The sequence below is a fragment of the Bos mutus genome, chromosome 22 (assembly GCF_027580195.1).
Source record: "Bos mutus isolate GX-2022 chromosome 22, NWIPB_WYAK_1.1, whole genome shotgun sequence".
Classification (NCBI taxonomy): Eukaryota; Metazoa; Chordata; class Mammalia; order Artiodactyla; family Bovidae; genus Bos; species Bos mutus.
In genome coordinates, this window is record NC_091638.1 from 21,934,417 (window position 1) to 21,959,399 (window position 24,983).

Here is a 24,983-nt window from a genome sequence, read left to right on the forward strand (position 1 = left end):
TGGTGTCTACTCTGACAGGCTTCACGAGGCCGCGCTCTGCCCTGTGACTCTGCACCAGATTATTTTTGAAGTTTAACCTCCTTGCAAGATGACAGTATCCACCTGCATCTACTAGGAAAACCACATTTCCCTTGTCTCCGTCTTGCTTTGCTTGGGCTGAGGCCCTGCTTCCTCTCCAAATGGAATGGAGAAAAGAAAAGCAAATCTAACAGGCAAAGGAGAGAGCGTGAGAGAATTTCATTCCATGGGGCCTGAGTTCTAGGATTCTGGGCAAGTCTGCTTTTTCAGTCCATCAGAGGCATCAACCTTTGCCTGTTAAAAAAAAAAAAGGAAGGAAAGAAAGAAGGGAAGGAGGGATACAGGAATGAATTAAGAAAGAAAGGAAAGAAAGAAAAGAAAATGCAAACAGCTCTTCTAATATCACACATCTCTGTCTTCCCCCGCTCACGCCCTATTGTTGTTGTTGAGTCGCTCAGTCATGTCTGATTCTTCGTGACCCCATGGACTGTATCCCACCAGGTTCCTCTGGCCATGGAATTCTCCAGGCAAGAATACTGGAGTGGGTTGTCATTTCCTTCTCCAGGGACTCTTCCAGACCGAGGAATTGAACTCGAGTCTCCAGCACTGGCAGGTGGATTCTTTACCACTGACATATCTGGGAAGCCCTCACGCCCTGTACCTCTATCTGAACAACCACTCCCCCGAGTGGTTCTTCTATCTACACCCACACAAACATCAGCTGGAGGACACCAGAGCATCTCCCCGAGCTCCACTCACGAGAAATCACTTTGAATGGAATCTGTCCTCTTCAAACCAGTGCTGCACACACCACTCTCAGAAAAAACCCTGACCTGGTTCCAGTGTGAGACATGGGGCTCAGCTACAGGCTGGCAGTTAATCTCCAGACTGGCCACACATCCAGAGAAAAAGGACAGCAGCACTGAGTCCACAGCCCGTGGCCTGTGACTCAGCCACGCGTCCCGTGCTTGCTGTGTGCAGTCGGTGTGTGCCACCTAGTGGGAGCAGAGGCACATGTGCACAAGGCCATCAGCCCACAGCTATCCTCGAGGAGTACTTTCTGTCCCTGTGCATCAAGTCCATGGCTCAAAGGCCACTGGATTCAGAAAGAAGAGAACCACAAAGCTGAGTGCAGTCCCAGGTAAGACCACGGGTTTGGGATGCCAGTCTCAGGAAATACACGATCAATAAGCAGAATGAGAAGCTTCTTCTTCCCAACTGCCAAGGGTCCCAGCCAAGAAGAGGGTGAAGGGTGAAGGACCCTCCCGACTGGACACCATCCCCTCCAGAGGCAGGAGCTCATAGGTGAACCATGAGCTTTCTGGCACCCCGCCTCCACGAGGACCCCCACTCATGCAACAACCTGAGCAGCTAGAGCAACACAGTTCAGATCTGCAGCCAGGCCCGTTGCCACATCATGCTGCCCTGGCACAGAGAAACACGAAAGAGGAGACAGCTGACTGCACTTCCAGAGACCCAAGGCATGTGGCCAGTGAGGACCACTTCCTGCTTCCTCACGCATCAAATGAAGATGGAAGGATCTGCTCTACCTCCTTCATGGAGCTGCTGGGCAGCCCAGACAAACTGGTGGGGAAAAGGCACTGAAAACAGTTATTATCCTCTGCAACTCACAGATATGCCAAGTGTTTACTAGGGGCCAGGCACTTCATCTGCAGAGCATCTCACTCCATCCTTACAACAAGCGTATTGTCCGCACGTACAGATAAGGGAAGTCGGTCTCAAAGAGGGAACGGAACTTGTCCAGAACCATACAGCGCACAAGCAGTGCATCCTGGAGTGGGAAATGGCAACCCACTCCAGTATTCTTGTCTGGAAAACTCGAAGGACAGAGGCGCCTGGAGGGCTACAGCCCAAGAGGTTGCAAAGAGTTGGACATGACTGAGCATGCACACTGCTATTTAAACCCAAGTCTGGGACTTCCCTGATGGTCCAATGGTTAAGAATCCACCTGCCAATGGAGGGGACATGGGTTCCATCCCAGGTCTGGGAAGATCCCAAATGCCGCGGATTAACTAAACCTGTGTACCACAACTGCTGAGCCTGTGCTCTAGAGCCTTGGAACTGAAACTACTGAAGTCTGCACGCCTTGGAGCCCGTGCTGCACGAGAGGAGGCACTGCAATGAGAAATCTGCACACCACATCAGAGAAAACCCACACGCAGCAACAAAGACCCAGTCAAGCCAAACAAATAAACAAAATAAAAATGAATAAACCCAAGTCTGTCTCTCTCTTCGCCCTACTTTCAATCACTCTGCTCTTCCTCCTACACTACACACATGCCTGTCTTTCCCACACACACGAACAGGCTGGGAGAGCAGTCCTGTTCCCCACAGCGCTCAAGGTTCACTCGGACATCAGCTCACACTTAAATGAGCCACAGGTCCCCCTCAAAGTCACCTCCAAGGGGAGTCTTACTCTGTGCAGCCTCAGATAGTGGCACCAAGACCCAGGGAAGCGAGTGACCCAATGACCATCTTGACTCTCAAAATAAGAAAGGTGCTAGGATGAATTATCTTCTGAAAACTGAGGCCCCTTCCAGTCCAAGTGCTGAACAGTGATTGGTGAGGACAATACGGGGATGATGTGCAGAGACTGCCCTGAGCGGGGGTGGAAAGCACGACTGGACCGGTGTTTTTTTTCCAGCTCACAGCAGTTGTAGAAGGTCAGCTTTCCAAATGGGCTTCAGTAGCGACAGTAAAGTGCATGAACAGAAGGAACAGGGCCCTCCAGTGCTCCCACAAGGAGTGGAAAGAGAAGATGAACTCCACCAGCAAGTCCAGGAACTAAGGGCAGGAATTCTCTCTGAGAACTCCTCTGCATTTCTTAAAAGCTAACCTCTGCTCAAATTTAACTAGAAAGTTCATGGCTTCCTGCAGAATTCACAACACTTTCGAAGACAACTACATTATGTGTTATCTCCACCTCAATCCCTTCATTAATGTACAATGTTGACATCCAATTTTTTCAAAATTGTACTAAAAGATAATACCCTTAATACCACCTACCATATTCATCATCAAGATGATCACATGGACACACAATGTCAAAAAGAGCAGCAACTATTTGGTTTTGGTTCTGTTTTGTTCATCTTAGACCAGAATGAAGCACTCCACAAGAGAACTCCATGACTAACACCCACCATTTCCCTGTAACACAACCACTGCCCTCTGCACACTGTGGACACCAAAACCCCCAAGTCCCTCCATATCAGGATTGGCAATAAGGCCTCCAAAGAAAGATCCAGCTTAAAGATCCAGCATTAAAATTCTAAATCACGTAACAAGATCTATTTCTGACTTTGCAAAGAGGACAGAGAGTTAGACCACTGAGTGCCTAACCAGAGGTAAAGCCTCACGTGTTACTTCCACAGTCCAAACAACAGTGTCCACCCTACATGCTCATTCCTTGAAGAAATCTTGGTGAGTCATAGCTTCAGGTCAACAGCAACAGAACATTCATGTATAAAAGGCTGGCTCTACAGAGACCATCACTGTGTCCAACCTAGCAGTATTCCAAGAGATACCTTGAACTTCTGCAACTTAAGACATGGAAACCCCCTGAGTAAGCACACAGAAAGAGTATCACAACCAACAGTCTCTTGGACCAATCAGGACACAAGGGGACATGGCTGCCCGCAAGGGAAGCACAGAACAAGACCCTCTTTTAGGGCAGTGGAGGTCTCCCCTTCCCCAGCACTTAGTGATCACAGGGGCAGCTTCTTACATCGGGTTCCAGAGCATATGGCCTCACCCTACCAGACGAAGACGAGAAGGCTCTTGCCCATACTTACTGAGGGCTGAAACTCCAGGCATTCTTCCTCAAAGTCAGGGTCTACCTGATGAAAAAGAATCATTAGGAAATTAAAACATCCATTGCTTTCTCAAGGACTCGGCCCCGCTTGCAGGAGACATCAAGGCCTGCGAACATCTTTGGACAGCTAAGAACCTGTCCCTTCCCTCTGTTCACGAAACCAGCATGCCACAACAACAACACACGTTACATGAGTACAACACACACGGAACAACAGTCTACCAGTAACTGACAGATGGCTCTCAAGTGTAGACAGAGGAACACAGAGAATCCACTAGCAAAGCAACAGTTAAAAGCCTGAAATAAATAAAAGATCAGTATCCAGTCATTGATAATCCTGCTTATTTCAAGTTAGAAATTAAAAAAAAATGGTCTGGCTTTCAGCAAGAGTTACATTCACCCCAGAACATAACAGATAATGCAACAACCAGTGACCTCTGGCAAACCATGTCATCAACATTTCTCAGAGCTGGTTAGCTGGGCCCACTTTCTATGGCTCCATTATAAATTTCAACTTAGTCTTGATCTTCGGCTCTTCAGTATATCAAAAATCATCGGTTCACACAAGTATCAGGCATCCCAGAGGGTCTGGCACATTTAGATTGAGGTCAGCTGCCACAGTCTGATGCCCACACATCACCTTGCAAATCTCTGAGCAGTCTCACCAGTGGTGCCAGCCAACAGCAGGTGTCTTTTGATGTACGGCTAGAATCTGGTATGAATATGCATCGTACATCTTCCAGCAGATCAGAGTAAAGTGCAACAGCTGTCACACAGTAAGATGACTCCTTAATTTAATACAGAAATTAAAAGGAAATTTCCTCCCATGCTTCAGCACTGAGTCTTGCTTTCCTCAAATATCCTTCATGGGCATTTAAAACACACTTCCTTGATGTTTTACATTTCTGTAAGTAAAGGATCTTGGCGAATCCACTGATCCTGTGAGTAAGCAAGCTCTATAAAGTCAAGTAATTCTTTATGTGTTTTAATGCGTCTAGCTTTACATACCATGTTGCACTACAGCCGAGTCTTGGTCATTTACCTTAGGATTGGGGTTGGTAAACAATAAGATGTGGGGAGAGTAGTATGCAAGAGCAAAATTGAAAGATAATACTAAAGCCCAGATTAGTGTGATTTTTTTTTTTTTTAAGATCTATTCTCTTAGCCACCTTCAAATACATCTCACCCTTGAACAAGGCTGAAGTTAATGGGTATATAATTTATAGTTGGCCCTCCAAATTTGGTAGCTCAGACAGTAAAGAATCTGCCTGCAATGCAGGAGACCCGGCTTCAATCCCTGGGTCAGGCAGATCCCCTGGAGATGAGAATGGCAACCCATTCCAGTATTCTTGCCTGGAGATTTCCATCAACAGACCACAGTGTTGCGAAGAATTGGACTCAACTGAATGATTAACATTTTCACTTTCTCCAAATTTGCGATTCCTCCACATCTGCAGTTCTTCTGCATTCTCAAATTCTACCAGCCACAGACTGGTTTAGTTATGCAGCATTTACTATTGAAGAATGTGCTCAGTCGCTCAGTCATGTCCGACTCTTTGTGACTCCATGGACCATAGCCCACCAGGCTCCTCTGTCCACGGAATTTTCCAGGCAATACTGGAATGGGCTGCCATAACCACAGGTAACTGGACCTATACAGTTCAAATCCACATCATTCAAGAGCCAAATATAAACAATACAGTATTATTAACTATAGTCAGCATGCTGGACATGACATTCTCATGACAGCATTGTTTTCTAACTGACTTTCTCCCCACATCTTGATCAGAATCCCTGTCAAATGTTAAAATGTGTTCATTATTTTTGCTTCTTGTTCATAAGTAGGGAAACGAGGTGGAAGGAAACAGAGAAACAGAAGGAAAAGCTAGGTAACAGAGAAGCACCCTAAGCCTCTAACTACCCAACGGCTACAGGTAAGTGAGGAAAGAGAAGTGCATTACCATGGAAAGAGAAAAATCACAGGGCTGCCACTTACCTCTGCTGCTAAGTAATGCCCGGTAGCAAGATGCTTGAAACGGAAGAGGCTGTTCCAGTACCCTGCTCCTCCCCGACATGGGTCATGTTGGACCACCTGCAAGAAGAGAAATGATTAATAGGAGTAGAAGCAATGTCAACCCATATAAGGGTGACACTGAATCTGAAATATCACACAGAAGTCATAGTTCAGAAGTGATGTTTACTAGCTGACAAACAATTATTATCTTCCAATAAAACTGCTCCAAGGATCTCATGTAATTTTAAGCAATGTTTCTCCAAAGGAGAAGTAGAGTCCCCTAATTAACATGAAATGGTTGTAAAACAAAGTTCAATTGGTTTTCAGATTATCTGCCTTAATCATAAGGAAGAAGCTAAGATTCTGGACTTCATCCACAAAAGGTAAAACAAACAAAAATGAGCCTCATGAAAACCTGTAACAGCAACCTATCTATGCCCTCGTGCCTTGTGGCACATGCCCAAGTCTGTGCTCTGAAGCCAGACACTCACAGTGCCTGGAACAAGTTACTACAACAATAGATGTAACTGGCATCTGCTCAGGATGGAATACTGGCAACGGTAGTTGGTGCCATAATCAGACACGACACACAGTACAGGGACTTGCCACAGACAATGAGAAAACTGCATAAAACAGACAAAACAGCTGGGTACTGATGCTGGATGACACAGAGTTCACAACTGTGCTCTCTGAGGAAAGGGAAAGAAGGTGATCTTCATGACCGCTCCAGTTTCCGGCTGGGAGGTCCTCTTCGGATGGAAGCATCAGGAAGGAGAACTCTCACAGAGCGCTCCAGTCTCAGTGGGTTGAGTAGATACATCAGAATTCAAGGAGACTGAGGGGAGAATACAGAGCTCCCCAGAAAGAAACTTCAGAAATCTGCACGGGGCCTCCTATAGTCTTTGGTTGAACATCAAGCTGCATGTGTGTACAGCAAGACTCTTCCCCTCCCCGCCCAAGGCCTAAAATAAAATGAGAGGGAAGTGGTAAGCTCAACAATCTGGGAGATCACATTTGGCTAGAAGGTTTCTGACCTACCCAGCTAGAGGAGTGACTAGTTGAACACCTGGGGCGTTCAGTATAGACAATGAAAGGGTCATATCTTAGGAGCTGGGCTAGCACAGCCCCCAAAACAAATGCTACAGTACACGTGACCTAATGAAGCTTTGCAACAAACCTCCAAAGGATCAAAGCGATCCAGAACTTTCTTTGTCTGACAAAACAAAAGTCAATACTCTTTAAAGGAAAGCAACAGAATCTGGATTCTCAACACAGTGACATCACAATGCGTGGCATATTATCATAAAGCAGTGGACAGGCAAGAATCAGAAAAATGTGACCCTTCAGACGGTATCAAAGGATCCAGTCTGTCCATGGGGGTTGGTGGGGGCTGGAAAAACATGTGAGAAATAGTAACCCTCAAATTTCCCATTTTGATACATATGCACAGATCTCAAGAAACTCAATGACTTCAAAGTAGCATAAATACATACACACTCACACAATCATTAAGACACATAATAAGATAAATATAAACCAGAAATAAAAAGAAAATTTTTTAAGTAGATAGGGGAAAAAAAACTAGGGCTTTTTTTTTTTTTTAAGTAGCTAAGAGGCAGAAAGCTATGGCTTCCCTGATAGCTCAGTTAGTAAGGAATCCCTCTCCAATGTGGGAGACCTGGGTTCAGTCCTTGGGTTGGGAAGATTCCCTGGAGAAGGGAAAGGCTACCCACTCCAGTATTCTGGCCTGGAGAATTCCATGGACTGTACAGTCCACGGGGGTCACAAAGAGTCAGACACGACTGAGAAACTTTCACTTTCAGGGGGAAAAAAAACAAAAAAAGGAAAAAAGAAGAAAAGAAAACCAGTGAATTCACATCAGGAAATAATGTATGCAAGACAACAATGGATTAGCATCTTCAAGTATGAAAAGAGAAAACTGTTTACATAAAATTTCATGGTCAACAAAAATACCTTTTGTGAATGAAGGCTGTATGAAGAAATCAGAATCTTTAATACACTGCAGTTTGGAACACACAATAGTGCCAACAAGATAGAGCAGCCCGTCCTCAAAAGGTTAAACGAAGTTACCATATGCCCCACAATCCCACCCCTGAGAGAACTGAGACTCCTCACAGAAGCTTGTACATGAATGTTCACAGCAGCAGTGTTCACAACAGCCCAAAAGAACAAATAATCCAAATGCCAATGAAAAATAAAATAGGGTAAATACAGCATATCCATACAATGGAATATTGTTTGACATAAAAGGAAATTAAATATGGATATGCAGGGCAATATGGATGAACTCTGAAAACGATATGCTACGTAAAAGAAGTCAGATACAAAGGACCACATGTTGTAGGATACCATGTATATGAAATGTTCGACACGGGCAAATCTATAGAGATAGAAAGTGGAGCAGTGGTCACCAGAGGTGGGGAGGGGGCAAGTCTGAAGAGAAATGAGGTGTGATTGCTAGGAGTCCAGGGCTTCTTTTGGATCTACTAAAAACCATGGAGAACTATACACTTTAAATTTGGGAACTGTGTGATGTATGAGTTGTATCTCCGTGCAGCTTTTATTTCAAAAAAGGAAAAATGTATATTTTTTAAAATCAAGGTGAAATAAAGGGATCTTCACAAATATAAAGCTATTTTCTTATTTTCAAATGAGAGCTGAGAGAATTGGCCAGTGGTGGACCTGCCCTACAAGAAATGATAAAGAAGTTCTTTAGGCTGAAGGAAAATGATTCCAGATGAAAACTCAATTTATACCAAGGAATGAAGTGCTGGAGAGGATAACTATGTGGATGAAAGTCGTTCAGTCATGTCTGACTCTTTGCGACCCCAGGGACTATACAGTCCACGGAATTCTCTAGGCCAGAATACGGGAGTGTGTAGCCTTTCCCTTCTCCAGGGCATCTTCCCAACCCAGGGATTGAACCCAGGTCTCCAGGCAGATTCATTACCAGCTGGGCCACAAGGGAAGTCCAACTATGTAGATAAAAGACTCCTAATCTCTCATTTTCCCATGTTTTTAGCATACAAATGACTCCTTAAACAAGGCAAAGTAAGTAAAAATGCACTATTGAGTTTATAGCATATATATATATATATAGTGGTAAACAGAGAAGGCGATGGCACCCCACTCCAGTACTCTTGCCTGGAAAATCCCACGGGTGGAGGAGCCTGGTAGGCTGCAGTCCATGGGGTCGCTAAGAGTCGGACACGACTGAGCGACTTCACTTTCACTTTGCACTTGCATGCATTGGAGAAGGAAATGGCAACCCACTCCAGTGTTCTTGCCTGGAGAATCCCAGGGACAGGGGAGCCTGGTGAGCTGCCGTCTAGGGGGTCACACAGAGTCAGACACGACTGAAGCAACTTAGCAGCATATAGGGGTAAAACACAAGAGAATAACACCAAAAGGAGGGGAAGGGAGAAAGAAGTAGAGTTGACCCTTTAACAATACTGGTTTGAATTGCATGGGTCCGCTTACACATGGGTTTTTCAATATTAAATATTACAGTTCTACATGGCTGGGTGAATTCACGATGCAGAGGAACCAGGAACACAGAGGGCCAACTATCAGTTATACATAGATTTTCAACCATGCAAAGGGCAAATGTCCCTAACTCCCACATTGTTCAAGATTCAACTGTACACTATTGTAAAGTTCTTACTTCACATGGGAAAAGATTAACACTATGTAAAAATGACAGGGAATATGCCGAAGATGTATAATGAAAATCCTAAATCATGATGAGAAATATAAAATACATGGTGTTGTCTTCCTTCTTTTATTTTGAAGGGGCTCTTTTGTTTCTAAAATCTTCAAGAAAAAAATAAAAAAGGAATAAATTCAGTGTTTCCCTAGGCTATTCAGAAGGAAAATTGGCAGGAAAAGGTTTTTGGGGGGAGTAAAAATTAAGACAGTTGTTTCTTATCAGAAGAAAAAATATAGATGTTCTGAAGTAGACTTGTAAGTAACCAAAGTTTTCAAAGTCTATACGGCAGAAACTCTCCTCAAAAGGTTGCATGTTTCATTCATTTCAACTAATTTTCAAGTGAAGAAGATGCAGTACTTTAAGTTTCCAAAGTCAGTCACAGTTACTTCTGTAGGGTTCTGATATTCTTAATAGTTTTTTGCTTTATGTGTCAAGTCCCAAGTTGCCACAGCCTGGATATATTGCCCTTCAAGATCTGGTCTCCTAGAACAGTTTCTGTTTTGTTTCGCAGGACGATCCTCTGCTCCTCCTCAAATGAGGTTACTGAGTTCTAAACCAAGGCTGCCTGCTATTTCCAAGTCCACATCAGTATCTTACAAGAAGTAACCTACTCTGTTCATCTCTTCTTTCTGAAATATAGGTTATCCTGTTAGTAGCAGCTCAGATGCTAGTGCCTTCAGGAAGTCTTTCTTAAACCCTTGCCCAACCGAAAACTCCTTCATCACCTCCAGAGGACAAGGAATGTGCCTCCCATCACCTTCACCATCCAGTTATCAGATGGGCATCTTTTCGTCCTGTCACCAATATGCACTCACCTACCATCATGCTGGTTAGGCACTTGATCACTTGTTGTGATACGTAACTGAGCAAGGGAAAGAAAAATACAGAAGCAAGAGATGATCGGATGACCCAGAGAAGGGAAATTGGAAATTTTCAGGTGGGAGTTGGCTTACCCTGCATCCTTCTGATACGGCGTGATGTGTGTGTTTCTCTTAGTTATCCCAAGTCATCCCTTGGAACAAGGTAGGTAGAAGTACCTGGATCTGACTTTACTCCTATAAACCCACGCGTCCTTTCTCCCTGCCTGCCCTGTGCCGTCCCTTACCTCCACCTCCCACAGGGCTTTTGAGCTGGTGGCGGACGTGGCAGACTGCCGGCCGGTGGTTCTCAGAAAGACGTGCTGCTTCTTCCTGTGCTCGTCACAGGTGAGAAACTTCTCCTGCTCGGCATGGAACAGCCTCACCACGTCACCCTGCAAGTCGACACACAGAGGGGTTAAGGAAAGTGCATTTTAAGAGAGAACTGAAGACGAGCCAAGTGCTGCCCAGCCAGTCATGTATCCAACTTACCCCCTTTAATATGTCATCTTTGTTGTCACTCCATTTCATGAAAAGGACTATTTTCCAGCTTGTATTGCAGTTGACGGAATTGACCTGGAAAGCAAATTTAAGAGTTATTTTTTCACATATCCCTCAACAACTATGTCTTCCTGCCCCAAAGGGCCTCACCTCTGTCCAAGAAACAAGATTGTGCTTCAGCCCTCCAAACCTAAAGACTGGCGTCATTAAGACCATAGAACTTGCACATTCAATTGACCTTTAGAAGTCTCTGGTAATAAATGGATAATTTCTACCAATCGCTATGTATATTCCAGCTGTGGCTAAGGGAAGTAAGTTTCTCACCCTTCTGGAATGACAGCTTCTTTGCAGCCACTGTTTGTACACTAAAGACATTCTATGCACTGGGCCAATATTCACTAATATATTTAATCCTTAGCAACACCCTAAAAGGGCTTCCCTGGTGGCTCAGTGGTAAAGAATCTGCCTTCCAGTGCAGGAGATGCAGGGTGGATCCATGGGTCAGGAAGATCTCCTGGAGGAGGGCATGGCAATTCACTCCAGTACTCTTGCCTGGGAAATCCCATGGGCAGAGGAGCTGGTGGGCTATAGTCCATGGGGTCACAAAACGGATGGTGACTTGGTGACTAAACAACCACCACCACCACCCTGAAAAATAGCAATAACCATAATATCCATTTCAGAGGTAGAAAAACTGATGCCCAGGGAGACTGGGTAATTAATCTACAGTCACAGAGGTAGAGAAGGGCAGATTCGGGATCTGAATCCATAATATCTGACTCCAGACCTTGTGCCCTCCACCATTAGGCAAATATTCATGTCACAATCAAGCTACTGTCCTTGTGTCCTGTAATTGCCAATTACTTTAAGTAGATGTATTGCCAAAAGCAAGATGTCACTCTTGCAGGGGTGTTCATAGCTGCCAATGTAGGGGAATTAGGTTCTCTCTTTAGGGGACCAATTAGAAAAGGGTGCTTCTCTGGCCAAAAAGCATTGGTACAAGGGAGCCTCCTCTGGTTTAAGAAATTAGAAAATTGGTCTCCCAGTGATACAAGCTTAGCAAACTGAGGCCTGAAGTGACTATTAGCTCCCACCGACGGAACAGGCTTACACAGCCTCATGTGACAGGTCTGGCTTTGAGTCTTGGTTTCCTCGCCTGCAAAATGGGTACACTGTCCTGAGTCAGGACTCAAGTCACTGTCAGCACGCCCATGCTCTGGTCTCAGGAAGGCAGAGGGCTCCCGTAGCATATGCTGCTCACAAGTCGTAACTGGCTTTCTCTTACCTCGTTGCAGCCTGGGTTATCCACCAGCTGATGGCTGCTGGCATGTAAGGGCTGGCCGGCATTCACGGGGTTCAGAACAACCTTGTCACCTATGACCACCTGAAAAGGAAAGAACCCACAGAGCGTTTCACAAAAAAAATGTCAGGACTGCAGAATGAACAGTGGCTAGTTTGGGGAGAAGCCGTAAGAGTCTACCTAGAAGAAGGCCCAGTTTCCAGCAGGTAGAATGATATGGCACAAAAGCACAGTTTTAAAAGCCTGACCCTGATCAGGAGGGGGTGTTGTTTACAAGACTAAAGGTAAATTTTTGCCCACAAGTGTCACTGATTACCTAAAGATGCTTTCAAAGTTAGTCTAAGCAGGAAGAAAAAAGCCCTCCCTCTGTTAGATTCAGTTAAGGCACTTGATACATAAGTTTTAGGGGTAGAAGCAGAATATTGTCTGAAGTAAGTCTTTACCTTTGAGAGAATAAAGCTATACATTTATAAAGCAATGACTTTTATACTTTTTTGAAAAGTCATATTAAGAAATATGTTTTCTATTATGACCTGGTCATACATACTTATGTAGATATATGTGTATATGTATGTGTGTATACATTCATATACGCATGTATGCACAGATATACATATCTCTTTATCTAAGACAAAAGTTACCCACGCCAATCTTATCCCCATTATGTTCAACACAGCTTGATACTATCTATTCTATTCCACTTTCTAAAATAATACTCACAAATTACTAAATTGATCTCTTAGCCTATGCGTAGATAGATACCCTGTCCTTTGAAAAACACTATTCTACAAGTATTCAAAAAAACACTATTCTACAAGGCTAAGAATTCAAAACCATCTAATTTTCTCAACCAAGGCACAGATAAAAAGATAACCTTAAAGAACAGGAAAGCAAAGGACATGCTAGAAATGAAGTTCAGAACAAAGCACCCTTTCTTGTCTATTATTATGGACGCAGAAGGAAAAAGAATGGAAAGGATGGTTTCCTAAGATGTAAAACCCATCTCTTCTCAGTTTGATACATTTGGGGAAGACATACTATCAAATTTTCTCTAACTCCAAATGAATATAATTATGTTCAGTACATTAAAAAAAAAACCCAAACCTTTGGCTGAAATGTAAGCTTTTCTGGACTAGTTCTTTTATATCAGTTGATGATCACTGCTGTATACCAGCTGCCCAGGGTGGGGCAGGGGGTGTGTCCTGGCACTAGATGCTTCAGGTATACTGTATATACTTTAATACACACACATATAAACTAAAACATTTTGAAACTACCCGGAGTTTGTATACTTAAATATTAAAAAATGGCAAAATCCAGTTTCAGGTGGAGGCTAGCTGAGCATTTTGGTAAGAATTTCACACTGTTTAAACCCATATTTCTTTTGGTAGAAACAACTATTTCAGAATCTTAACAAGGTTGGAAATACTGCTGATAGCATTCATACATAGTGGTAGGTAAGTATACGACCACAGAAGCACACAGTAAGGTAGACAGGAAGTATCAGGATGGTTCTACGTGGCCTTGGAAAGGATGACTTATAACTTTCTGAGGCTTTATAACTTAATGACCTCCCCTACCCAGAAAAGCACAGCTCACAGCCAACCACAGGCGCCGAAATGGAATGAAGAACCCGCAGAGTTACTGACAAAGAACAACTGAGGCTAATCCTAAAATCCACTCTCCTTCTCTGCTCAATCTACTTCTTTTCCATCCTCTGTTCTAACTTTACTTCCCAAATAGCAAAGCATTTCTACTCTACCACGATACAGGAGGAGGGGCATAGTCCCCAGGACAGTAATACACGACAGCGGCTTTCGTGGTAAAGCTACCGAGGTAATGGGCTGCTCGTATGAATTTTTTCAGAAGCCCAGTAGGAAAAATAGAGCTACTGTATGTAGGTCACACTTCACTCCAAATTTCCCTGTTTCCCAAACACTGGTTTCCATAGTGAGTCCCTTCTCCTCCTACAGGATAAGCCTCTGGCTCCAGCTTTAAATTTCTCCTAGTTGACTCAAGCATGCAGTTATGGTTGGAGGCCTGGCATGGAGCACTCCCGGGGCTGGGAATGTGCACTTACACTGTCTCCGATGGATCGCAGCTTGTAGAATGGCTGAATGTAAAACCAGGACCCTTCGTTTCCGGCCTCATCCAATGTCACTCTCATGGCATTCTTCTCCAGCAGAGCCGGAAGCCTCTTATTCACAGTTAGGTATTTATTACTTTTCAGATGCAGTAGCTGAAAACCACCAAGAGAAAAAGGTGCCTGTCAGCATGTCTCTGAATCTTTACCATTTCTCTTTCAGCCATATAAAATATGTATCAAACACTCCTCCCACCACTGAGCTGCCTGTGAAGTTAGAGAACCACAGAAGTGCCTGGGGCAAGGGGATGATTAGAAAAGGAGAAAGAGCAAAGGGAGCAGAAGGAGAAGAAAATTATTTCCCCCCCAAAACAGCCTTGGACGAGATGGATGTCACTCAGGTAAAGGGCGCTGTCCGATAGAAGAGCACTCTTGCCATGGGTTACCAGGAAGGGGTCTAACCCCAAGAAAAGGGTCTAAAGAACTGCAGTCTGAATATGCCCTGACACAAAGGTGGAGCTAAGGAAGGGCACTTCTGAACAACAGACACAGTTCCATTTAACAGAGGACCCCATTAGAGGGATTGTCAATTCATTTGAAAAAACATGACTGCTATGGATTTCCACCTTGAATTTCTAAGCACTCTATTCTCAATACTTGGCAAGTGGGTACATGAAAGGGATGGAAAGACTGAAGTCTAGATGGGAAACGTCCCATAGTAAGTCTAGACCAGGAAGAGTTGACCAAAGCTTCCCAACTCAACAGGCTGTAAGAGAAGATAGAAGGGAATATGAAAGCTTGTCCAATCTCTGGAGACACGATAAGACTAGGAGACACCACTGCCAACTGCCAATATCCCCCTTTCCAGGTTCACAGATAGTTTCTAGAACACTCTCAGGAGGTTTACAAACTGCCAGGGTTACTAGAAGTAGAGGAGTAACTTGTCTGATCCATGAGCCTCTGACATCCCCAGCCATGATACTCAAGGGGAAGTTAATGTGTTCCCAAGCCTTTGTTCTTATTCTGATGAGTAGCCCTGATCCTCCACGCACCTGTTGAGGTATTGGATTTGGGTGGTGTGTAACCTGATATTACCTATTGGTGGATGTCAAGATCTAGGGGAAATAAATATTAGGTAATATGTGTTCAGAAGATACTCTGACAGGTCCCTGTCAATCATCATAGGCAGCAGACACCATTATTATTACCATTTTGTTAGTGAGACAGCTGAGGCATGGCAAGAATTCTTGCCCTAAATCTCAGAGGAGAAAAATTGGGAAGGAACTCCTCTGTCAGTTGTAAATTTAATATTAGCATTAGTAAAGAGAGGCAAAGTAGGAGTTTGGGATTCACACAGACACACTACAATGTATAAAACAGATAAACAACAAAGACCTACTGGATAGTACAAGAACCTGTATTCAATATCTTGTAATTACCTTTAATGGGAAAGCGTCTGAAAAAGAATGAATGTATATACACATGTATGTGTATAACTGAACCACTTTGCTATACACCTGAAACTTACGCAACGTCGTAAACTGACTACACTTCCATTTTTTTTAATGGTTTTTTAAAAGCCATATTTGGCACTGGACTTCTCACAGACTGTTTTCTGCAAGGGCAGACCCAGGTGGACTTTTTCTTTCCAGCAAAAGAAAGGAATTTTCTGCGGTAGCTATTTCGTAAATTGTGTTTAATCCTTTCAAATGTAAAGGTACCAGAGATAAACAAGTAAACCTCATGACCCTCATGATTAGGTAAGACCTGAGACTCATCATCCAATATTCTACCTGAAGATACAGAATTGCTCTTATTACTTCTGGTGACCAGCCCTTGAATCAGTTTTTACCAAATATGAGGAACTTTCAGGGAGTGTAAGTTAGGCAAGACCACAACAGTCAGGCTTCTCTTTAGTTAGGCGCTTCCCATCTGAAAAATGTGGACAGACTAAATTAACAGCTTCCAAGGACAGAGGTGGACTCTCACATTGAAAATGAACCAACTGAAAACCCAGCCTAATCAGAAGAAATGCCAGACCTTTTCCAATAAACTGGCTGTCTCCATGGAGTTTTATGTGTCCAAATAGGGTTTACTGTGCTTGCTTTTCATTTCACTCTTTGTAATGTTTCAGCTCCGTGACAGAAGTGTGGTTTTGACCTACCTGGATCACGTTGCCATACTGGATCACGGTACCCAGCAACTTCCTGTTTTCAGTCTCATTCTGCTTCTTTTCCAAGTCTGCAGCATGCTGTTTATGGAGGAGGAAGACTGGTCACAAAGAGGCAACAATGCGTTTCATTTCTCTGCTGTGATGCAGAACCAACATAGCCAGTTCATACAGGAACCACAGAAGTAAGTCAATATTACTACCTAAGTACACCCAGAGGCTAAGTGCAATGAGCAAGGGGTTTAACAATCCAACTTGCTACGCCTTTGCTTGTTGGCCTTTTTGACTTTTCAAAAATGTGTTCTTTCTTTTAAGGACTTCACAGATATCTGCTTAGGGTAAGACTAAGTCAAAAGCTTATATAGTTTTAAAGAAAACAGGGTAAGGTTGGAAAGGAAATTCCATAGCCCTTTTATGATTTGTAAAGGTTGTCTTTATAGCTCTGGAGTAAAATAAAACAGGATTTAAATACTGGTTTTGTGACCTGGATGTGTTATTTAACATCTGTGAGCCTCAGTTACCTCTTGTGTAAAATGAAAATAAAAACAGTACTCTCACCTCATAGGAATCACTTAGCATGGTATCTCATCACAGAAGGATTCATGGAGTGTTAATTTTTATTGTTATATACCAATTATAATTTATGTAATTTTCATGGCAGTTCCCTGAGGAGAAGATGATTATTCTAATTTAATAAAGAAGAAACAGACACGGAGAGATGAAAAAGTTTGGTTGAAAATGCATAGTTGAATGATGGCTACAAAAGGAGTTTATATTGTTTTCTCTACTACTATGTATATTTGAAATTTTGCTTAATACTGTCACTTAAAAAAAATTACACAGCTACTAAGTAAGTAAGAGACAATCTCACACCCACGTTTGGGTCAACTCCAGATTGATACCACTAGCCCAACTCTGGCAGCCTAGGGAACATGATACTGCTGAATAGAGGGTTTCCAAAACAGTCGGCCAAGGCCACCAGCCCACACAGTCCTTTTTCTTCATTTCCCTGTAGAACTCAGTAAGGACTGTTAACATATGATAACCATGCTCAAGAGGAACTAGCTTCATCCTAGGCAATTAAACTGCTGTTCCAACCCCTGACTCCCAAACTCAGACTAAGTAAAACCAAAGTAAAATAACAGGGATTTCTTCTAATCTGATGGGTGACAAATGCCTGATGATGACCAGTAGTATCCTTCAGAACCGTTTCCAACGTTCTCCGCCTTGAGTCTCCCCTGGCCTTGAGACAAGATGCTAGCAGATGCCACGGGGTAACGGGCTTCCTTCCCAGGTCCCTGTTTCCACAGGACCCTTCAGACCTGATCCTGGTTCCACCACAAACCAACTTTACCATCTTGGCCAAGTTATTTAATCTCACTGAGCCTCACTAAGCATTCTCATCCACAAAACGAGGACAAAAATAGGCCTTCCCACCCCGCCCCCTTCTCTCATCATGAAGATTAGAAAAAATGCATACTAGACACCAAACAGGCATTCAACACATTTTAACTGTGATTGTTATGCATAAGTCTCTGTAACTAAGAAATGTCCTAATGATGAGAATTTCAAAAAGTTGACTAAGTTGGCTGGATGAAGACTCTTCCCATTTCCATTAAGCTCAGCATCCACTCTGCCTCTACTGGAAAGATAGGTATTTTTAGGAAGGCATATCTTTTGAGAAAAATAAGCTGCAGGCAGCAATCCTAAACTGGAAACAAACCACATGAAAGGAAGGTAAGGGTCTGCCTATGTTCATACAGATGACTGCAAGTTTACCCTATGTATCTCAACCCTTTAAAACAATGGTCTATTCAGAGGCTTCCCTCTTGCTCTTCTGGAATTAGTTACCAGTCTGCTGTTCTCAGGTACAAAAATATAATGGTTTCAAGACACATCCAGAAACAACAGCAGTGCAGACACCATAGCCATCCTTGGCATGCAACTGCCCTGGGCACGGTTCTTCCCCACTCTCTCTTCCTCTTCACAAACACCTTCCCTTCACTTCCTCCCACCTCCCTTCTCCCTGTTTTCATGCCCAAGCTGTACCCTCTCCAGAGAGCTCTCCAGTAACCACAGGTACTTTCCAAAGAAAAAAAAACACCATTGGACTGAATCTACTTAGAAGGCAGGTTTATACTTTGGAGAAAGCCATTTATTCTTTCTGCCAAGCAGTTCTCAGCTAATAAGGACAGGAAATTGGAGAACGAAAAAAAAAAATACCAAAGGGTGGAAAAATCAATGAATTAAGGAAAATAAAACAACATTTTCCCAACAAAAATGCTTTTTTTTTTTTTTCTTTCTGCTCAACATGTCACACTGAAAGGATTCACCTTTAGAGAATCTTGAAGTAGTGTTTCTTGGACTAAATAATATAAGGGCTCCTGGTTAAGAGGGAAAATTCTCATGGATATTCCTCTCTCAAGGATTTCCAGTGGCTTCAATCTAAGAAATATTAATCTAAAATATTAAGTTCCTGCCTATGCTCAGATTAAGGATAAAAGTGGTCATCCAATGGTTACCAGCATATCTAAAAGAAAATGTCAGATTAGTCACCAAGAAGGCCCGGATTTCATATTTAAGACTAATTTAACACCAGTAGCTCTAAAGATTAAATGGTAATCTTTAAATTAAATCTTAAATTTAATCTTAAATTAAATGGCAAAAGGTAAAATCATAAGTGAAAATATACAACTGGAAAATAAATATCTAAGAATATCAAATATCATATCCAAAACTCCATTAAAAGATTTAATGATGACCAAGCCCACACATAACTACTAAGTAAACATTTCATGAATTAAGTTTATGAACCATTCTAAGAATTCAGTTTTGCTATAAGGGCTCTTTAAGAAGAAAACTCTCCCATTCATGTCATCTTTTACTAAGTGCATAAATACTGTATATGTGTTGCGTTCACAAGTCAGTCTTTAGGTAACTCCCTTCACGAAATAAATTAGTTCCCTTCCCTCGGTTTTATGGATATAACTGACATATAATTTGGCTTTCAGGAAAAAAAAAAATCCATCATGATTTTTAGTTCAACAGGTAAAGCAAAAGGTTGATAAAAAGGAAGTAAGGTACAACCTATACCCAGGCCCACTGATCAAGGTTGCTTTAACCTTGGAAAAAACATATTAAATCTCTCAAGTGTATTCTAAAGATGAGTCCACACTTGGACAGTGGATTTGTACTACCCCTTCTGAAGGATAATCTGGCAATATCCACCAAAAAGTTGGTCAATGGGCATAACTTTGACTTAGCCATCCTTTTTCCAGGAATTTCTTCTAAGAAGTAAACAGGCATGCACATGAGGCCATAATCACTGCCTGCCCCCCGCCTCCCGCCCCAGAATGGAAAAAAACTGTCAGGATCCTAAGTATTTCTGCACTCCATAGGGATTGCCTATCTAAAATTACAGTACTGCTATACCATGGGGTTATCAAGTAGCCATGAAAAATACAGAACTACTTGTTTATTCATGACATAGTAAGTGGGGAAATAAGCAGGTAAAGAAAGACAAGTGAGACGGCATGCCCCTATTAATACTTTAACATACAGAGATACAGGAATAATAGGGGGTTAGAAACTGGGACACACACCAAATATAAAACCAAGATTATCTTTGAGGTAATTTAGATTTAGAGAGCATACCATTTTTTTTCCTTTTCTTACTCATGTGTTTTTGAAATTCACTTCTTACAATACTCACATGTCATTTTTTCAGAAGCATCTTCATCCTATCTCCATGGCAAGAAGCCTGGGTTTTTAAAAAGCTTTATGAGCAAAACAGAAATAGAGACACAGACGTAGAGAACAAACATATGGATGCTAAGGGTGGGGAGGCAGAGTGGGATGAATTGGGAGAGTGGGCCTGACATATATAGACTACTGAGTATAAAATAGATAACTAATGAGGACCTGCTGTACAGCACGGGGATCTCTACTCAGTGCTCTGTGGTGACCTAAATGGGAAGGAAATCCAAAAAAGAGGGGATATATGAAAACCGATAGCTGCTTCACCTTGCTGTACAGTAGCAACTATCACAACATCGTAAAGCAACTACACTCCAGTAAAAATTAATTTAACAATAAAAGTAAACAAACAGCCACCTTAAATGTGCTACCTTTTCAATATTTAAGAATCCCAATAAATCAAGTACCTGTTGCTCTTTTCCTTGCACAATGACTTGAGGACAGTTCCGAATTTCTAAGAAGAAATGGCACTCCATGCTATGCTCTCTACCACCACTGTTCACCATGGGCATTACTGTGTTTCCCTAAGCAACATCAAGGCCAATCCCATCACAGTCACCTGCTATTTTATTTCAGAAATAGAGAAACCATTATTACATTACCACAGAGAGGTCACTGGAGCAGTGGGTAAAAGTTATTTAAGGTCAAAAAACTCTGAATTACATAACATGATATTGAATTAAGGCCTCTGAAAATAAGCAACGCAGGACCCAGGCTTCAGAAGACAATCAAGACTCATCACTCCTCTGGTTCTTCCCAGCTTAAAGTAACAGATCATTTCTCAGAACCAAAACAATGTAGGTGCTATTTCAAGGTAACAGACAGAAACGCTGTCAGGAAATGCAGTCAATGCCCGAAGAACAAATTACATGATTGGCTAAGGGTAGGGGAACCTCATTCTGCCAAGATCTTGGGAAATTATGACCAGCGGGGTTAGCATCCAGTTCTCTCTGAAAGAACAGACACGTACAGCGACCAGCCACTAGATGTCACTGTCCTTCAGAGAGCTGGCGGCATGTTGCACAGCCTAGGCAAAAGGAAGTCAAAGTGGTCTAGACAACTAATTCCTTAAATGGCATTAATTTAAAATAATCTGACCTTTGATTGGGGTGCTCCACAGTAGTTGACAAAAATAAAAATGAAAACCCCCTGGAGACCAGTCATCCACCCCCAAAGGCAAGCGGCTTCCCAAAATACAGCATTTTAATGACGACACTAGAGCATGTGAATGACTTTCAGACACGAGGGGGAAAAAAGATGTCCAACTAAGCAAGGAAAGTAGGAACTGCACAGAGTAACTAAGACCCAAAAGTCACGTCAGTAATCCTAAATCAGGGGACAGCGCTGGTTTCCTTTTAAAATCTATTTAAAGCAAGAACAGCATGAAAGAGAACATTTGTTGTTTGTTTTAGTAAGGAGTTCAAAGTTCTCGGTCACCTTTAGGATTGCAGTTTTCAACTGTGTGGCTTTTTTCAGCGTTCATTTGTGAGAAGGAGCATGAAAAGGAACTGCTGATGAAATGACATGTGTATCACAGGCTGCGAATGGGTGACCAAGAACCTTACCCTGCCTGAGCCATTCTGGTGTTGGTGTTGAGTGTGTGTTTTAAACTTTAATGGCATTAGCTGCCAATAGTTTTAAAAAATTGAAAGATAACACAGCAAAGCATGGGTCCTTAGTTTCTCTTGATATGTGATGGCAGCTCTAGGCCCACCCTCCCATGCAGCAGCAGCTGAAGGTGGAGGTGTCCCCAGACCTGCACACAGGCATGAGCCACTGAGCAAGCTGGCCCACCAAGACCCCTTTGTTCCAACTGGTTTCCTGCTTGGCCACGAGGAACCTTAATTTACAACCCTTGCTGTAAATAGTGTAGGAGAAGAAACAGTTTGAGATGTACTAAGAAGATCTCAGGCTTCCCTGATGGCTCAGTGGTAAAGACTCTGCCTGCCAACGAAGGAGACGCAGGTTCTATCCCCGGGTTGGGAAGATACCCTGGAGAAGGAAATGGGTATCCAATTCCATGGAGAGAGGAGCCTGGCATGCTGCAGTCCATGGGGTCACAAAGAGTCGGATGCAACTTAGCAACTAAACAACAGCAAGAACTCACTGAACATAATCATTATTATTAGAGAAAAGGGGAGCCAGGACCGTTAAACACATGCATTGCCTCCACCACGATAATCCCACAGGTGTGCGTGCTAAATAGCTCTCCTGAGAGATGTACAGAATTGAGCAACCCTTTCTACCCATTCAACACGATTCCCAGGCTTCCAGCACAGACTACGGGGGCACCCTTGATCATCACAAAGACGAGAGGAGGAGGGGATCGCTACTGGTACTCTGGACAAGAGCCAGGGATGCTGGGTGCCAGAAATGCATAGCACAGTCCTGTTCAAGGAAGAAGCATCATTCCTCCCACATAATTTGGTATTCCAGTGGATAGTCACAGGGGTTAAAAAGCTGTTTTTTTGCAATGTCTTTTTATTTATTTACTTATTTTTTTAAGTTTTTGGCTGCCCAATATTGCATGTGCGGGTCTTAGTTCCCTGACCAGGGATCAAACGTGCACCTCACCCCCCGACCCCGCCATTGGAAGGCAGATCTTAACCACTGGGCAACCAGGTAAGTCCTGGCTCTTGCCATTTCTGAGCCAAGTCCCTAACACTCCACTTTACACAGTCACACAAAGCACGGTTTTGCATGGTTTAATGTTATTATTAACAATTTTCCAAAAATGGGAGTGTTCTTTAATAAAGAGAAGAGTGTGCTATGCATTCTTCATAACATTATGAAGACATGCTAACCATTTTGAAAAGTCACCTTATCAAAAAGTCACCTTTTTGAGCCACTGGAAGTAGAGACCTACATCAGCCACAGTCTTTGGCTGCCTTATTCACCGGGTTTATACAAATAGGTACAAGCATTTATTTTCTTATGTCTTCTAGAATGATTGTGCCTGAGCAGTAACTTAATAAAATACCTTTCCTTTTATTTTACCTTTACAATTCATTTTCAAACTTTGGTATATTGGGAGGTTATATTATTTATAAATTTTATTTCCTGTTCATGCTGCTGCTGCTAAGTCGCTCAGTCGTGTCTGACTCTGTGCGACCCCATAGATGGCAGCCCGCCAGGCTCCCCTGTCCCTGGGACTCTCCAGGCAAGAACACTGGAGTAGGTTGCCATTTCCTTCTCCAATCATGAAAGTGAAAAGTGAAAGTGAAGTCGCTCAGTCGTGTCCGACTTGTCTCGACCCCATAGACTGCAGCCTACCAGGCTCCTCCGCCCATGGGATTTTCATACAGTTACATATTAATAATATTTGCTATTCAGAGAAAGAAATGGGTCTGCTGAGGCTGAGAATATCTGCCCTAAAACTGTTAAAATAATGATGCAGTCCTGGAAGCCTCCAAAGTGATCTCTTTCTTTCTGCTTTTTTTCTTCTCCTACCCTCTCACTGCCAAAGATGACTCATTGTGAGGCTTACTTTTCACCTCCTCTTCCTCCAGGAAGTCCTTCCTGACTACCATATCACTCACCCTTATTCATATGAGAGGATTTGGGAGCTCCATCCGTGTGCTCAATCGCTTCAGTCATTTCTGACTCTTTGCAACCCTATGGACTATGGAGCCTCAAGACTCCTCTGTCTCCAGGCAAGAATACTGGAGTGGGTTGCCATGCCCTCCTCCAGGGGATCTTCCCAAACCAGGGATCGAACCTACATCTCCTGCATTGCAGATGGATTCTTTGCCACTGAGCCACCAGTGAAGCTCTTTCTAGGTGCTCACAAAGCTTTGGTGGTTTGTCCTATAATAGTATTTGCCACAGCTGTGTCACTACCTCTATTTCTTAGTCAGCTATTAAGCTCCCAGAGGGTAAGACACTGCCAGAGCTTCACCACCGTCACTGAGCACAGTGTTTTATTTTCATCCGTTCATGAAATATTTCTTGAGCACTTACTATTTGCCAAATGCTATTACAAGGCACTGGGCATACAGTGGTAAACCAGACAGACATTGCTCCTCATCTTGTGGGGTTGTCATTCTACTGAGTGACAGATGATAATTAAGGGGACTATTTAATATAATTGCAGACTGTGATCAGTGCTGAGAAAGATATAAACAGGGTGCCTGATGCAGGGAAGCAAGACAAGGGTTAGATAAGGAGCTGGGGAGAGACTCTGCTGAGATAACTTGCACTGAGAGACAAAGGAGGCAGAGATCTTAACTGAGGCAAAGTCAGGAGAAGGATGTTCTCAGTAGAATAAGCTGTAAGTGCCAATGTCTTGAGACTGTTAAGAGTCTGTGGTGCTCCAAAACAAATGAAATGAAGGGAAATACAGTGAGTCTGGCCAGAGCATAGTGAGGACAGTTAGACACCTCAGAGGGTGCAGCAGGCACAAGGTCTGCATTTCAGAGGAATGGTATGGAGAGGGAGGTGGGAGGGGGGTTCAGGATTGGGAACACGTGTACACCCATGGCGGATTCATGTTGATGTATGGCAAAACCAATACAATATTGTAAAGTAATTAGCCTCCAATTAAAATAAATAAATTTAAATTTTAAAAAATAAATAAATAAAGGCAATGTGTGTGCATGCGTCCTCACACTAGAGGCTCAGCTGAGGGAGATCAGGGACCTGGTCTTCTCATCATGCCCGGAGCCTTCAGCCCCATCTAACACAGCATGTGCTGAGTAAAGGAGTCCCTTCCGTGGGTCCCAC

At 43.0% G+C, this 24,983-nt stretch overlaps 1 protein-coding gene across 2 annotated transcripts in view; it reads right to left on the minus strand.

Moving 5' to 3' along the window:
- ITPR1 (inositol 1,4,5-trisphosphate receptor type 1) overlaps positions 1–24,983 on the minus strand; it is a 355,281-nt gene that overhangs the window by 195,524 nt on the left and 134,774 nt on the right. The window contains exons 6-12 of one of the 2 annotated variants that reach the window (XM_070360063.1): positions 16,500–16,586; positions 14,333–14,491; positions 12,238–12,336; positions 10,944–11,027; positions 10,700–10,846; positions 5,847–5,942; positions 3,831–3,875 (exon numbers count right to left, since the gene is read on the minus strand). In XM_070360063.1, the coding sequence (XP_070216164.1) occupies positions 3,831–3,875; positions 5,847–5,942; positions 10,700–10,846; positions 10,944–11,027; positions 12,238–12,336; positions 14,333–14,491; positions 16,500–16,586 (717 nt within the window). The remainder of the gene's footprint in view (positions 1–3,830; positions 3,876–5,846; positions 5,943–10,699; positions 10,847–10,943; positions 11,028–12,237; positions 12,337–14,332; positions 14,492–16,499; positions 16,587–24,983) is intronic. The other variant, XM_070360064.1, reaches the window with a different exon arrangement.